Source organism: Fukomys damarensis, unplaced genomic scaffold (genome assembly GCF_012274545.1).
Source record: "Fukomys damarensis isolate Sample0158 unplaced genomic scaffold, DMR_v1.0_HiC HiC_scaffold_31, whole genome shotgun sequence".
Lineage (NCBI taxonomy): Eukaryota > Metazoa > Chordata > Mammalia > Rodentia > Bathyergidae > Fukomys > Fukomys damarensis.
The window spans coordinates 25018620-25035323 of NW_022900943.1; the positions used below are offsets into that span (position 1 = coordinate 25018620).

The 16704-nt window shown below is 44.1% G+C and overlaps 1 protein-coding gene across 1 annotated transcript in view; it reads right to left on the reverse strand.

The window, feature by feature from the left end:
- Gna14 (G protein subunit alpha 14) overlaps positions 1–16682 on the reverse strand; it is a 183584-nt gene extending 166902 nt beyond the window's left edge. Inside the window, exon 1 of the mRNA XM_033757747.1 lies at positions 15639–16682. Within this exon, the coding sequence (XP_033613638.1) occupies positions 15639–15762 (124 nt within the window). The 5' untranslated portion in view covers positions 15763–16682. The remainder of the gene's footprint in view (positions 1–15638) is intronic.
- Positions 16683–16704: the final 22 nt, after the last annotated feature.

Here is a 16704-nt window from a genome sequence, read left to right on the forward strand (position 1 = left end):
GGGGGGGGGGGGGGGGGGGGTGGAGAGCCAGCAAAGACTTCTGGGAGGAAGCAATGTTTAAAATGCATTCTGAAATGAGTAACATTAGGTGGAAGTCTATAAGGAAGAGGGTTGTAGACTGACAATCAGCCTGCAGAGGCTAGGAAGGACTTTGGTGCACTGGAGTTCCTAAGGGAAGGTCCTGTGGCCAGAATGGAGTTTGAAAGGATGGCAGAGGGCCTCGGGCTATGCAGAATTCAGATTTGCATCCAAGGGCGATCAAAGGACATAGAAAGGTTTTCAGCAGGAAAACAACAGTCCAATTTTATGTTTTTAAAAGGTTACTCCGTCTGCAGAGTGAAGAATAAACTTGGGGCTAGGCAGCAACTGAAGACGAAGTAAACCAAACAAGACAAGACGTGTGGCCAGAGGTCAACGGCAGTACAGAGGTGAGAACTCGCACAGTAGAGACTCGCTCCTTGGGCTCGGTTCTGGTAAGATGTTCTGCTCTGGGAGGAAGAAGCAAGACTGCATGAAGACCAGGGTTCTTGAGTCACACTACCTGGGTTCAAACCCTGGGAACTTTGCGTCTGTGCCTCATTTTTTTCATCTGCAGAATGAGAAGATAAAGCTCACTGTACCTCAAATATAGGGAGGAGTAATCAAGATCATTCATTTAAAAGACTAGGGTAATGGTTGGATATATAAACATTACTGTTCTATTATTGTTGTTTCTATTATTAGTGTTAGTTATAATAGAAAAAATGAGTCAGGCAAGTCTCCTGATTCTGGTTTGAGGCAAATTATTTCAGAATAAAGCAACAGAGAAGAATAATTAGCAGATTTCTTAAGTACAGTTTGAGTTATATATCACATTTTTGCCACATACAGTGACTAGGAAAATGTTTCTATGGAAATACAGGAAATACATTTTCCAAATCTCATTTTATTTCCAGAATCTCAGCTCAATAACCCTACCTTGACACCACTAATCCCAACATAACTACACATTCAAGGTAACTGGCAAGATATAGGGCAAGTAAAAAATTCTGGAATTATACATTTTTTATTGAGTTTATTGATACATTCAGGTATACCCTATGATCACACCCATCACTGAGAATTTGTACCTGCACATGCATGATTGTCCAGCTTGACTCTTATTTTTTCCCATCCCTTCAACCCCTCCACCCCACCCCCACATGCATAAATTCTGGAATTTTAAATTTTCCTTTCCTCAAAGGCCAGCCCAGGTCTGTAGTCCTTTTATGAACATTTCTAGTCATCTCTCACAGAGGCCTTCAGTCTCCATAAGGAATTCGCCATATTACTCGCATGGTTTTTCATATAAATGGGTCTGGAGAAAGGAACAGATATATTCATTAAACAGTATGTGAGCTGAGCCTGGTGCTTATGGCCCTGTAGGCTTGGGGCCAGGTAGAGCCCTCCTGAGGTTCAAGGCCTCATGAGAAACTAGACTCATCAGTTGCCACCTACACTCATTTAGACAATGGGGAAATCATAGCATGTGTGGAATTCTTGCGCATGCAGCTACACCTATTTTAAAATCCTAACACGTATATGGCGACCTGCTGTTCTATAAGATTTCATGTGACAAGTTCACTTGAAACAGACCCAGTAGGCTGGTGGCACTACACAGGTTTCCTTTCTAGTCTGACTTCAGGAGTGAAAGTGATTTCATGAAATTGAATACTACATCGATAACTACAGCAGTTTCACATTATTTTACATCGTACTATCTGGCTGGAGAAAGAAAGTGAATCACATGGGCCGGGGATTTAGCTCAGTGGCACCACATCTGCCTTGCAAGTGCAAGGTCCCGAGTTCAATCCCCGATACCAAAAAAAAAAAAAAAAAGTAAATCATCTTGTATCCTTAATTCCAAGACTTATTTTCATATAAACTAACATTTTGGGGTTAAGGTGCTTTTGCGTTGATGTCCACATCTACTATGATGGTGTTTGCTTTCCTGAAAAAGCTGTTTTCAAATTAATAGCATGTTGTACGATCGGTGCTGTTTTAGCTACTCAGAAATGCAACACGAAGCCTGGACTGGCTACGGAAGCACAGGTGGGCGTCTAGGCGACCAGATGTCTCGCCTTCATTCTTCTGCCACCAGCCGCTGACCACCGAACCCCGCGAGTCTCCTCACTCCTCTGAACCTTCTTCACCCGCTGTGGTAAGGGACTAAGTTATTATATTTTTCTTTCATGTGAAAACTGATATCTTTATGAAAAATAATAAAAATGTTCTTTGCCGCTACAGAAATGTTAAATTGTTACAAGAGTTTCTAAACTCTTGCCTGAATTTCTGTGCTGATCTTGTATGCACAGACCACATGGGTGCATACCTGCCTTTTCTTTTAGTTTTAAAATAGAAATTTTATCTCTTTTTCACACTGAGCTACTTCCGCAACCCTTTTTCTTTTTTATTTTGAGACATGGTCTTCCTAAATTGTCCAAGCAGGATACCAATTTAAGCTCTTTCTACTGCAACACCCCCACATGCTGGGATTACAGACATGAACCAGCATACCTAGCTCTAAGCCTGCATTTTGAGTGGCACTGTCTTAGACTATTGTGACTCAGATATTACATCGATAATGATTCGATAAATGATTTCTCACCTTCATTTATTTGCTCTCGATTAGTAATAGAATTAACTTATATTTCCCCATTATATAGTAGCTAAGCAACAAAAAGCAAAAAATCCTAGGCAAGAGTTACTCAAACAGGAAGATTTTATGTATGGCAGATTATGGAGAACTGGATTAATCCTGTTAATCCGTCCTAAGATAACTGACAACTGATCATCATACAGAAGATGACTTTCAGGCAAAATAAATCCTAACTTTTCCTAAAACTTCGTTAAGAAAAATATATCTAACAACTACTTTTGATGTTCATGAGCACATTTTACCTAGGTTACCTTTTATATTATATTGAAAAAGATTCATCGTAAGCATAGATTGAGCCCTAGGAATCTTATTTGGGAAAGAGATTTTTATGGATCCTGGCACAGTGTAAAGGAAAAATATTTGCTTTCTGGGGAATTAAACTAATTCCTAACCTAGTCCTTAAGACTAGAACGCTAAAAACTATGTAGGAAATTAATACCCCTTGTTAAATTGATCCATAAAAGCCCTGTTACTGCACATTGACTGGGACTTGAGACCTTTCTTCCAGAAAATGAGGGCTTGATTGTCAGGCCTATATTAGGTCCTGAAACTTAATGCCATGTATTTATATTTATTAAAATTTGCTTCGATGGAAAGTGTATTAGTAATCAGAATTTCTGGTCCAGTTAAAGGTTCTTTCATTAGCAAAATGTATTTACAACAAACTATTTGAATCTTATTTTCTTTCTTCCTCCCAGTGCCCGCTACAATAAAATTAAAACTAGAATGTTCCCTTCTGGTAAGGAACAAAGAGGAATATGCTATTTGTAAGCAGACAGTAGTGATAAGCTTGAAATACTGGAATATATTAACAGGCAAATGTGAATGCCTGCTCCATTTCTTAATGACTACTCCCATGGTAAAAGGCACACATGGGCTTGCTCTTCCTCTTTATCCACCAGCCTGACCACTGGGACAAATGCTAAAAGAACCCTACAACTCAAGACGCTCAAGTGGAAAAATGACTTCAGTTTCCAGAAATGGTTTCCCCTTGGCAAGTCAGCCCCTGGTGCCTCCTGGATATCTATAGAAAGGTTGGCTTTGGAGCCTGGAGTGGCCATCAAAGGGTGGCCAGTTCTTGAGTTCCAGGCTAATACTGTAAATCAGAGATTCACAAATGTGGACATGCACCAGTATCAGCTGGCGGGCTTATTAATAAGCAGACTGCTGGTTTCACTCCAAAACTTCCAGTCAACTCAAATGCCTATCAACCAATGAATGGATAAAGAAGGTGTGGGTTTTTCTTTTTAATATGATGGACTACTACTCGGCTATAAAGAAGGATACTTTAAGACATTTCTAGGTAAATGGATGCAGCTAGAACCCACACTCAACTGAAATAAATCAGACGCAACTGTATACACATTGCATTGTTTCTCTGGTGTGAGAAACTGAAATAATGGACATTGTACAAAATATTATACAAAATGTATAATAGATATTGTAAAATAGGAAGAAAATGTTCAAATGGGAAGGGGCACATGGCAGAGGGAGAGGGAAAGGAAGGAAGATAAAACAAAGATAAATTGGAACAAAGCTCTTGTAAATAAAAAGGGGAAGAGAAATGGGAAGGGAGGGAAATGGGAAAAAACATGAATCAAGATACATAATGTGGGGCTGGGGATTTGGCTCAGTGGATGCACCGCCTGCCTCGCAAGCCCAAGGGCCCCATTTTGATCCCCGGTACCATTAAAAAAAAAGATATATAATGTACAGCACAAATTCTATATGATGAATGTGATCATTATGTATATCTAAAATGTACCAATAAACTTAATTAGTGATGACAAAAACCCCACAAATTTTTCGGTTTAAAGAGCCCCAATGGAGGCTGTAACATGGCATTTCCAACAAGGTCTCGGGAGGTACTAATGCTGATACTGCTGGTTCTGGGCTCTTTTAGAACTGTTGGTATTAAACATCTACTGAAAGAAATGAAAAGATGGATGTTTCATTTTACAGGTGGAGAACCCCAAGGTTAAAGGAAAATGTCTTGCTCTCATCATATAATAGTTCTCAGCCCCCACCACACAGAAATAATAAATTTAGGTCTCTAGAGGAGGTTAAAAACATTGCTCATCTCATGATTCTGTACAAGCATGAGCTACGTGCTTTGGTGAAGAACACACTGCACATATAACAGTGGTCCCATATGATTATAATGGATCTGAAAAATCCCTATCCCCTAGTATTTTGACTGCACCTTTTCTACGTTAAGATATGTTTAAATACATGCTTTTTGTTTTTGCTTTTGCTTTGGGGATCGAACCCAAGGCCTTTGTATCAAGATATATTCCAAGCCCTTTTATTATTTTTTTAAATTTTGAGACATGGTCTTGTGCTAAGTTATCTGGGCTGAGTTCAAACTTGCAATTATCCTGCCTCAGCCTCCCAGAATACTGGGATTACAGGCATATGCCACCCATACTTATTGTAGTACTGCTGGTGCTACAATATTCAGGGCATTAACATGGTGTACATGTCTGAAGCCCATATTACCTAGGAATGTAGCAGCTATACCATCTAGCTTTATGAAATTACACACTACATTGTTTGCACAACAAAGAAATGAATGATAGATTTCTCAGAACATGTCATCATCAAGTGACACGATATTGTATTTCGTTGTACATCAAGTGCAAGCTGTCTAAGAAGGGACCCATCAGAGGTTTTGTGCTGCTGACCTTCCTATGAATGGCACGGTGTCATGGAGGTAGGGACTGGATGGTGGGCACAGCTGTGCACTCAGGAGGTGCTTAGTACAGGGGTTGAGATGCTCCTGGAGTACTGGCATCCCCTGGAACAAAACAGCTCCCTTGAGAGTAATTGGGTCATCAACCAATCAAATTTCTTCTGGCTTTATTTCTCATCTTTCTAGTCTCTCTCTCTCTCTCTCTGTCTCTCTCTCTCTGTCTCTGTCTCTCTCTGTCTCTCTCTCTCTCTCTCTCTCTCTCTCTGTCTCTCTCTGTACTGGGGATCAAACTCTGGTCCTTGTGCTTGTGAGGCAGGCAGTGGAACCACTGAGCTAAATCCCCGGTCCTAACCTCTCTGTTCTTTGCAGTTACATTCCTTTTGATTGCTCCATCATCCCAAGAGTACTGCCCAGTCTCCTGCACCATGATCCTCTTTATAATGGACTCAAGCCTAAGAGGAACACTGGAAGGGAAGAGAGTGACAAAGATCTTCTTCTCCTCTCTTCTAAAACCTGCAGCTGCCAGCAACTGAGTAGATGTCAACTCAGTATCTCCCATAAAAGTGTTTCAAAAATATAAATTTTCCAAAATTCAAACCACATATGGACTGAATTTCCACAGCAGCTATCCCTATAAACAATTCCTGAGCTAAAAAGTATGTTTGAACTTGTTCATTCTACTGTTAAAATATTTTTTCTTGTCATTATAATTAATGCTAAGAAGACAAGAAGGAAGCAAGCCACACAGGCAGTGCTTCTTGCTTGTGTAAATATTCTAGAAAACTTTAGCCTTTATTGCTGCTCTTGTTTTATACACAAAAAGTTTATTCAGGAAAACATAATACTGAAAATAATATCCATAAATTAAATACCTGGCCTTGTGTTACTAGTAAGCAACAACAAGACACTGAACAATTTTGACGACTTGTTTTTTCCATCTGTGAAACAGGTATATCAACATGTGCTCAATGAAAAATATTTGCTCTTTTATAATCAACTGGCCAATATAATTTCTGATTGGTCAGATATCATTCTGCCTCGTCGGTGCTCATTCTGTACCAGTTAGTAGTTATTACAATATTGTGCCAGATATAATTTTGGCTCGGGGATCAGGATTTAGGACCAAAACTCACTTCTTAGCCTTTTGACTAAGATCAAGTGTAGGACTTAGAAACAAGAAGACACAGGCAAAGCCTTGGTCTCTTGGAGCTGATGATGGGGTGGGTGGGTGACAAACCAACAAATCAGCAAATAAGAAGTCCAAGAAGCAAAAATAACTAGGTAATAGAATCAAGCAACAAGGAATAAATGATCCAGGAAAGACCTCATAGACAGATGAACTTTAGAGCCAAGATGTGGCGATAAAGAAGAAACAGCTATATACTTGGAGCAAGAGTAGGGAACAGAAAACAATGTTCCAGGCAGAAGAAAAAACAAATCCAAAAGACTCAGAGGCAAAGCAAGGGCTGTGGAGTGCAAGATGCAGAAAGAATGTGAATGTCGCTTCTCACGGTGACCGGGGGGAGGAAAGAATGGAGTTACTTACATTCTGAGCGGTAGAGGCATTTGGGATTGATTCCAAGTGCGAGTGCATGACATTGAATTTAAGCAAGGTAATGGTGTGGTCCAAGTTCAAAATGGACCAAAGAAGAGCAAACATACACAGTGGGAAATCAGGAGGTTGGCATGGTAATTTAAGAGGACAGTCACAGCTCAGTGGGGTCACAGCTTTGAAAAAGGAGAGAAGTTGTGAGATGTGGGAAACATTTTAGTGCTACAGCCAGTGCTGGGGGATGGCTTATGGGAGTTTCCGGGGATAATAGGATGCGTGTGTGAAACACTCACATCCCTATAAAGCAACAAATATAAGAAATTCCTGCAGTACTATTAAATATGCTTTAATATTTAAAGACATCTGCTTCCTCTCCAGGTTTTCATTTAGATCTTTCTCTCAGATTACATTTACCAATGCATTTTTCAAAGACTATGCTTCCTTCTTCCTTTATGAAAGTCTCAAGTCCTTGTTATAGGCCACTGTCATCAGGGACGCCCAGCATCTGACCACTCATCTTCTGAGGGAAAATTCCAAGCAAGATAGAAGGTATCCTAGTTCCTTTCCTATGATAGAAACCCAAGACTGGCAGAATTTCGTTCAACCAGCATTGAAAATAAGTAGCACTGACCACATTCCAGGCACTATTCTAAACACTTTAAAGACAATTACTCATTTTATTGAATTCTCATAATGGTATCCACCAAGTATATTGCTATTCCCATTTAAGAGATGAGAAAATGAGTGTGTACTCAAGGATACAAACTGCTCAGCAGTAGATGAGCCTAGATTTTTCAACCTAGCATGGCTGGCACCAAAGAGCAAGCTACTGTACCATGCTGCCTTCCCTCAACAACATGGTAGTCAGGCACAATCAGACAGCCTGATGTTTCAAAAAGTGACCCAAGGGTGGAGAAGATGGTCACAGGTGAGGCACAGGGCTGCAGGACAAATACTATAAAGTCCAGCACACACCAGCAGCAGCAAGAGCTCAGGTGCGGAGTCCCTTGACTGTGTTCTGATAGCCTGTTTGGATGCCTGTGTTTGCTCTGTCAAGACTACCTTGGATCCTGCCTCTTTGCTGAGGCTATTCTCCAACTCCCATCAAATCTGAATTTCCTGCTTCCCTTCTGATAAATTATTTTTCTGTTTAAATGATCTGCAACCAACAGCCCTGGCCAGTGTGGTTAATTTACGCAACAGCAGAGAGCCAGCAGCTCCTAATGAGAGTCAAGGTTCCCGCAGAGGCCCCTGTAGTTCCTTCCACCTTTAGAGCCCTGAGATTTCCCTGTGCACTTCCTTCCTCTGGCAGCATTGGTGGTCATGGCTGCGGGGCTCACAGGGATCCCTGCCTCAGTTCCGCTGTACTCAGGTGACAGCCATGTCTGAGACAAATGTCCCCTGGCCAGAATTAATGGATCTAAGAAAGTCCACATCAGGCCTTTGGCTCCCATTGAAATACAAAAGCTAAGCCAGGGAGTTCTGATGCTCAGAGGAAGTAAAGCCCAGACACAGTGATGGTTGTACTCTGGAGAAGGCTCTCCCAGCCCAACTGTACTGGTGCTTGTTCTTTCCCGGCCTTCGTTATTTAAATCTTCAATTCTACCAAGAGAGTTTGATGAGAATCCCTCTAATAAAGTCTCCTCTCTGTTCGGATTTCCACCTCTGCCTCTGATACCATCGCAGCTATATTAGAAGGACTCACTGAAAACCCTTTTCTTCTGCCTACTCTCCTCCCTGCCACCCCACAGATGGGAGTTCTTACAGAATTTTCCCCTTGTGATGCAGGTATTGTCTTAGTTACTTGTGTCACTTCTGGGACAAAATACCCAACACCTCAAACTTAAAGGAGGAAAGGTTTGTCTTTGGCTCACAATCTATATAGGCAGAGGGGCAGAGCAGAGAAACAGCCCATGGCAGAGCAGATACAAAGGCAGCCGAAGCGGCAGCAGCAGCCAGCTGTGTTTGTCTTTGGCTCACAATCTATATAGGCAGAGGGGCAGAGCAGAGAAACAGCCCATGGCAGAACAGATACAAAGGCAGCCGAAGCAGCAGCAGCAGCCAGCCTTTCCCTTCGACCTAACCCTAACCCTAACCCTTTCCCTTCGACCCTCCAGTCTTTATCCTTTACCAGCCTTCCACCCAAAACTGCGGACTTCAACCCGTTTAGTACCACAACCCTTCCTCCACATTCGCACGCCTCAAATCTTCCCACCTATGACCACATGAGGATTTGGGAAGACAACTCCAAGCCATAACAGGTATCATGCAAGGAGGGAAATCAAACTGTGATATAGACTAGAAAGCATATTTTAAAAATAATGAGGACTCTTTAAGGATTAAGACTTTTATTTTCTGCATTGCTTTTTGCCAAACTCTACTCTCAGATTTTCCAATTTTATATCTGCTCACAGTTTAAAACTCATTAAAACCTTATAATTTCATCTTCTAACAATATGCTTTAGAAACTTGGCTCTTCTGGTACTTAGGATACTAGGGATAGATTTGAATTAGTAGACTTGCTGTATTTGTTTCAAATGGCTTAACCATCTTAAAGGGAAAGGAACAGTTCTCCGCTAAAGTTAGCAACCACTCACTTTACTTCACCTGGGTAAAGGCAGGGACAAAATGAGCCTGGAGCACCTTGTAATACCACAGAATAAGGAACTGTTAAAAATGAAAATGAGATAGGGCATGGCACAGTGATACAGCAGCCTCCATGAAGGGGGTCTCGTCCATCTGGTCCTGGCACAGTGTGAGCCCCAAATGAGTCTGCACAGGAATCAATAAACAAATAAGGGCAGAGGGAGAGCGCCTGCAAGAGAATGTCAAGTACCAGCCGATGAACATACAGAGAGTGCCAGAGTTGGAAAATGATCACTTTGCAGCCATTGTGGCACAGACAGAATCATGCAGGAATAAGCGATATATACAAAATCATTCAGGGCTGGATCCATAGCTCAGAGGTAGCGCACTTGCCTAGAGAATGCAAGGCTCTGAATGTGAATACTTACTGCAGTGTGAGGGGGGTGGAGGTACTGAGAAAGACATTTATCAACACAAAGTGTCTCTCCGTAAAATTATAGCACAATGGATAAAATCATCGACATCTTGATTAAAATTTAACATCACCAGTAATGAGAAGATGGATACAGTATCCTTCACCACCCAAGAAATACAACATCACCCACTCAGTGCTCCAGCCAAGAAGGCTTAGCTTGAATCTCTAATCACAAGAAAATCAAACAAATCACAAGTGAGGGATGTTGTTTTAAGAAGACAGAGGGGAATGGTATTCTTCAAAAATTCAGTGTCACATAAACAATGACGTGTTCCAGATTAAAGAAACTCAAAGAACACGAAGACAAGAGGCAAGCCCCCAACCTGCACTGGAAATGAGGAAATGTTGCCAAGGACCTTCATGGGCCACCTGGCAAAACTAAGATGGGAACAGTATGAGAACAAACGTGGTCTTGTTGTTGACCTCAGTGGAGTGTAAGTGAACGGTGCTCATGTAAGATACTGTCGCTGATTTTTAGGAAAAACTCACCTAAAGGGTTAGAAGTTAAGGCCACCATGCATGGAACTTGCCCTCAAACATGGCTGCAAAGCTGAAGAAAATGTATAACTGAGAAATAAATTTGGGTAAAAATTCAACAATAAGTGAATTGGGAAAATACATGTAGTTTGTATATTCTTATTCTTGCCTTTTAAAATAAATGTGAAAATGTTTCCAAATCAAAAGTTAAAAATACAAGTTTGGGGGAGGAGAATGACTGCAAAGGAACACAGGGAACTCTCAGGGAGAGAAATGTTCTAGACAGGCAAAAACATTCTACAACCACGCTTACACAGCTGCTCACAATTGCCCAAACATCAGTTTGTACACTTACAATCGGTGACTTTTATTGTATGTAAAATACCTCAATGGGGTTTATACGAAAAGATACAAAACATAAAAGTTCATTATTTCAGGAGGTACACACCGAAAGGCAAAAGAAGAAGGTGCCTTGGCTTTGTCTCTTAATGGGCCTGTAGGAACTGCTGTGCTGGGGATGGAGCCAGCCATCTGCGGAGTTGGTTTATTCAAACCAGGACGGACATAAGCACAGATAAAGCCACACAACCCTCTTTTCTGAAGCCTGTTGTGGCAAAAAAAAAAAAAAGTAGTAATAAAGCATTTCATATTAACATCTATTTAATGGGCATAGTCTCCACTTAAATGGTCAAGACAAAACACAAAAACTCAAAGCAGTCTTGCTCCCAAGAAGCCTTCCATATTATGCCAGATCCTGAGAGCATCACATGCCATCCTGAGAGATTTCTCTGGTTTGGCAGATTGAGCCTGGGCTCATCTCTCCCTCGAATGTGAATGGTTTAAGCCCCCATAGGTGGACAGGTCTTACCATCCGACACTCTTCATATTTGAGGCCCAGCTCACAGGATCCCTCCTTCAGAGGCTCCCTATCCACACTGCATGTGCCCCTCTTTATCTCCATTAAGATTGCATGACCGTCCTCCTCATCATAGCTACTTGTGAACTATCCACCTCTAACGCAGTAGTTGGCAATGATTCCCTGACCTGGGCACCATAATCGCTCAGCTTGGCACTCTGGAAAAGCCCGTTGGCTTGAGCTACGCTAAGATGAAGGGACACTGGCACATTTACTATTTCATTCCTCTTCTTTAGGGCTGGAAAATTCTTTCACTTTATCAAGAAACCCACAATATTTGCACCGTTTCATCTAATGGATTTCATGGCCAAGAATATAAGCTAGTTCTAAAATGGAAATTTTTTGTATCCAATCCAATAAAAATGTCAGAGACCTAGACTTTCAACTCTTTGGTGTAAGTAGGAAGAGAGACTTTAAAATCACTTTGTGGCTCAGGTAACCCTAAAAGAAACTCAGAGTAAAATAGTCTGATAAAGCATTACAGTATAAGAAAATTTGGACAAACTGCTATGCAACTTACAACTGGTCAATTAAAATGGAAAATGATAACTCACTGCCTGAAAGTACCCAAAACTAAAGCAATGACTAAGAACTTAAACAAAGCCCAAAGCAGTCCACAGCCAAGAAACAGTAGAGCCAGAATTTGAACCCAAGCGATCTAGCCTAGGAATCTGCATTTTAACCTCTAGGTTCTACTGTTATAGGCTGAAGTTGTCCTCCTGCCAAAATGTATTAGTCAATGTCCCAAATACCAGAACTTCAGAATGTAACTTTATTTAGGGATAAATAGTCTTCTTAAAGAGGTTATTAAGATAAAATGGTGCCCTTGGTGAAAAAGGGTTGATCCAAAAGGAGTGGAGTCCTTGTAAGAAGAGGAAGTGACACCAGGGACATATACAGAGAGCAGAAAAGCAATGTGAGGCCACAGTAAGAAGCTGCTATCCCCAAGCCAAGAGGTCTCAGGAAAAGCCAAACCTGCCAACACCTTGACCTTGGACTTCCAGCCTCCAGACTGTGAAAAAAAATCAATTTCTGACTCTTTATCCTACTAGTGTGCGGCATCTGTTTATGGCAGCCCTAGCAGACTAATACAACTAGCAAAAGTGCCAATCTCCTTTCCTTCCAGTTAAGTTGTTACTGAAGACACTCAGCCCAACTAGCAAGCAACACTTCACCAAGCTGCATTTAACACAAAATCAAGGAAAATATTACACACATCCCCACTTAATTGCTACTGCCCAGACACTTACATGGAATACTATCCTCCAGTGTTCTTATCAGCAACTCCATTTTGTCCTACTTTTATTCAAGGTACTGATAAGGACCTTCTTTCCACTAAACTCAGTCCTGCCTTTATCTTCCTCGTCTTCTGATGAGGCACCACACTGACATCTTGTAATTATTGGCTTTACCTGGAGAACAGCTTTTATTTTTCCCTCCTGGACATTGCTCTATATTTTTACTAGGTGCAAACAGGATACTTTCCAATGAATGCACTTTGGAAATATTCTCATCTGATTCCAAAAACATGCTTCGTGGTGAAAGAGTTTTTCAGGCCGTTCCTTGCTCCACACAGGCTCCCAAATTCTGATTTCCAAAATGGAATTTTCACCTGAGGCATTCAAGTACCAGATGATCTAATCCACCCACTACAGAGGCTCAGTAATTTTTTATTCAAACAGAATGACTTAAAACAAAGCAGCATGTATTCTTGCCTGGTTGTTTCCATCTTCTGAGGCCTTTCTCTTCAGAAGAAATGGATGATGATGCTTTCCCTTAAGGAGGGAACAAAATCAGAGGTGTTTAAATCCAAATTTGGGTTTCTGAGCATGTCTCTGATGTTTAGAAACTATTTTTTAACAGAGAAGTTGTTATAAGTCACACGTATAAGTACCAAATAGTTTCTCTGGTATGAAAAACTATAATAGTACATAAGATCCTAATGAAATAATTGACAATGTGAAATAGGAAGAAAGGGGCTAAAGGTGTAGGGGAAGTGGGAAGGGTAGGGGAAAGGTAATAAGGGGAAAGCAAAAATGGAAATAAAGTGTTTGTAAATGGAGAGGGTAGGAGAGGGTGAAGGGAGGGCAGGGACAAGGGGAAAAAATGAGAACCAAGACCTGTCATGTCAAGGTATAGGATCCCAATAATGAATGTAACTGTACTGTATACCTAAAATGTACCAATAAACTCAATGAGAGGGGGCAAAAAAACAGAGAAGTTGTCACAGAGACATTGTGCTAGTCCCAGCTACACATGGAGAAAAATAGGGGTCTTCCCAGGAGGTCTGGCAATGTTTTTGAGGGTATGGGGGTTGGAGTAGGGGCTGGGTATGAGCCTAAAGGATGAGAAGGCTCTCTAGTCACCTGCATTAAATGTGCTTTCAGGACAAATGACTTACCTACAACATCCCTCCCCTAGTTAGGAGGAAAAATACAGCATTTTACATCAAACCTGTAGTTTTGTTATTCAGTAGAGTATGATTTGGCTTACTACACACTTTCTCATACAAAGACCCTGCGCTTCACGCACTGACACAAATCTAAGCATTGTAAAACTAACCAGGATTTAGACTGCCTAGGAAAAATATGTAACTAAAGACAGGCCCACCCCTGTGAGTCTGGGGCAAGAATATAAATGAAGGTCTACCTAGTTACTTTAACACGTTAATCAAGATAGCAAGCTATCACATAAGCCCCTCCCTTTAACTAATGTGGCTTTATAACAACCTGGAAGACCAGATTCAATTCAGAATTCTCAGATTCCTCATGTTTCTTGGCTAGAGACATGGGAAAGAAACCCTGGCCAGTGGAGAGTCCCTTCCTCCCCACCTGGCCTCCCTCCTCCTTTCTCCAGGAGGCCCCTTAGACACACCTGTGGACCCCCAGGCTACCTTCACAAGCTCTTCCACCACCTCAGCAACAGCTGCAGAAGAGTAGCACCTTCGGTCAGTACTCGGGTCAGCCTGCTCTCCCTCGGCTCGGACCCAGGAGCAGGCTTGTGCCCCCCTTGGAAAGGGAATTCTGTTAGGGTCTTTGGGGCAGTATGGACTCTGAATAGTCCTTTCCTTGTACTTTGAGATTTCTAGACCCTGAGGAGGTACCCTTGGTACAGCCAAGGGAAAACCAGAGCAGGCCTCTAAACCTAGAGGTCAAATGTAAAGGCTCCTTTGGCCAAATCTAAGGGCTGCCTTATGCTAACCAAGTCTCTGTCTTTCCTGGAAGTTTTCTGGGAGAGTGACTACTTATATTAAAGACGAGTAAACAGGTAGGTGGTAGAAGAGAGTACACTTGCCTGGGCTGGTTGAAAGAAAGAAGTTGTATTACTTGTGGCTATGTAGGGAAATAAAACCAACAGCTGCAGCTGTCCTGATGTGAAAGAAGAAAAAAGAAATATTCCTCAGTGAACGGACTGAATAACAGCGTATAAGAGGTGTCATGACTCCTTTCTTTCTATTTCGGAAAGACCTTTGCCACGACACCAGACAAGCCTGAAGACCTGGCCCAGCAGCTGGGTCTGCTCAGCTGCAGCTTGGGAGGCTGGAGCCCACGCAGAGCCCGGCCAGGTGCTTCGGTCCGCAGAAAACGGGCCTCGCCGGTGCACCTTCGAGGCCAGCGGAGGAAGTCCCTGGAGTCAGGAGGGAGGCCGAGGGCGTGGGCCTCACCCCACAACCGGCCTAGTATCCGCTTTGCTTTTACTCAATTAGGACAGTTCGTGGATTTTATGAGGCCGCATTTTTAATTCTCTAAAGTGGGGATGGAGCCTGCGCGCAGCACCAGCTGATGCCCCTGAGAAATCAGCACAGCACGGTACCCTGCACACGCTAGGCAATGGCACCTCGTTTAGACCTGAAGGCCTGCGGCTGAGGTGCGTTGGGCCCAACGCGTGGGCCCGGCAGCTGCCCACTCCGATCCGCCGTCCAAGTCGGGGCTCAGCAGAAGCTGTGGGGTGGTGGAAGAAGGGGTAGAGGCGGCTTTCGGCAGAGGGGCAAACTGGCACCGGCGTAGGAAAGCAGAAAGGTGACCAAGGTAAAGTCCCTGTCCTCTTTAACAGGGTCCAAAGTTACCCAGGCAGAGGCGTGATGGTCAGGCCGGCACGCGAGAGCCCGCGGGGAAGAGAGGGCGCTGCGCTGAGCCCCAACAGCCGGCAGACGCGGCGCGAGTCCGGGCAAGCGGAGGGGACACCCGAGCTCTGGGTACGTGGGAGCCACAGCCACTCACTGGACACCCGAGCTCTGGGTACGTGGGAGCCACAGCCACTCACCCAGCAGCAGCAGCTTGAGCTCCCGGCGCGCGTCCTTCTTGTCCCGGCGAAGCTGCCGCTCGATCTCGGTGCTGATGCGCTGCGACTCCTTCTCCTCCGCCGACAGGCAGCAGCAGCCGGCCATGGCGCGCAGCGCACCGCCTGCACCGGTTCCGGAAAGACGCCCTGACGCCCCGTGCTCACTCCCTCTGCAGGGCTCGGCTCGGAGGCGGGGGCGAATCCCGATCGCTTAAGTGCACCTGGGATCCGGGCTCGGGAAGCCCCACGGGAGGGCGAGCCCAGAGGGTGAGCCGTACTAGCCCGGGAAGCAGCGCGCCTAGCAGAACAGTGCAAACCGCGCAACAAAAGTTGGGGCGTCGGTGACCGCTGGAGAGTGGGCTCTCCAAGGCCTACGGGGTCGCAGGCGAGCGATAAAGTTGCAGGCCAAGGTCCCGGGTGGCTGAAAAGTTCCGAAAACCACTGCGGTGACCACAGACTGAGACAGACTGGAAAAGTTCCTGCTGGTGGCTCTAAGTAGCAGCAGGAGGCGGAGCGTCTCAAACCTTCGACCCTGGCGTCTACCCGAGTTGACACTCAGGCACCCAAGCCGGTGGCTCCTGGGGACAAAGGGGGACAATCAAGGAGCTGCGGGGCCTCGCCCTCACCTGCCTCACTGGCTGTGGCTTCCCAGTGCAAGAAGGGCTGCTTCCAAAGCTGCTTTACCCAGCACGTTCTGGCCACCAGGCTGTTCGCCCTGCCAGATCCGGCTTGCGACAGGTGACAGTTTCGCCAACTCGCAGCCTCAGAGGATGCGGCGGCGGCCTCTGCCGGCTATAAGAGGAGTGGAGCTGGGCCAAGCTTCTGACCCCGGACCCCAGACGCGAGAGGCGAGCCTAAGGTCTCTGCTTTGACCTGAAGTTGAGGCTTGCACACCAGCCTCTCCACCACACAAAGTCCCGCTCCTCCTGCCTCCTAGTCCCGCTCCGGCTGGGCGAAAGCCCTCGCTCAGCTCGTCAGGCTGCCTGCAGAGCGTGGCGGGGCCTCAACCCAAGGGCTCTCGCTAGGAGAGGCAGCCGGCAAGGCCACC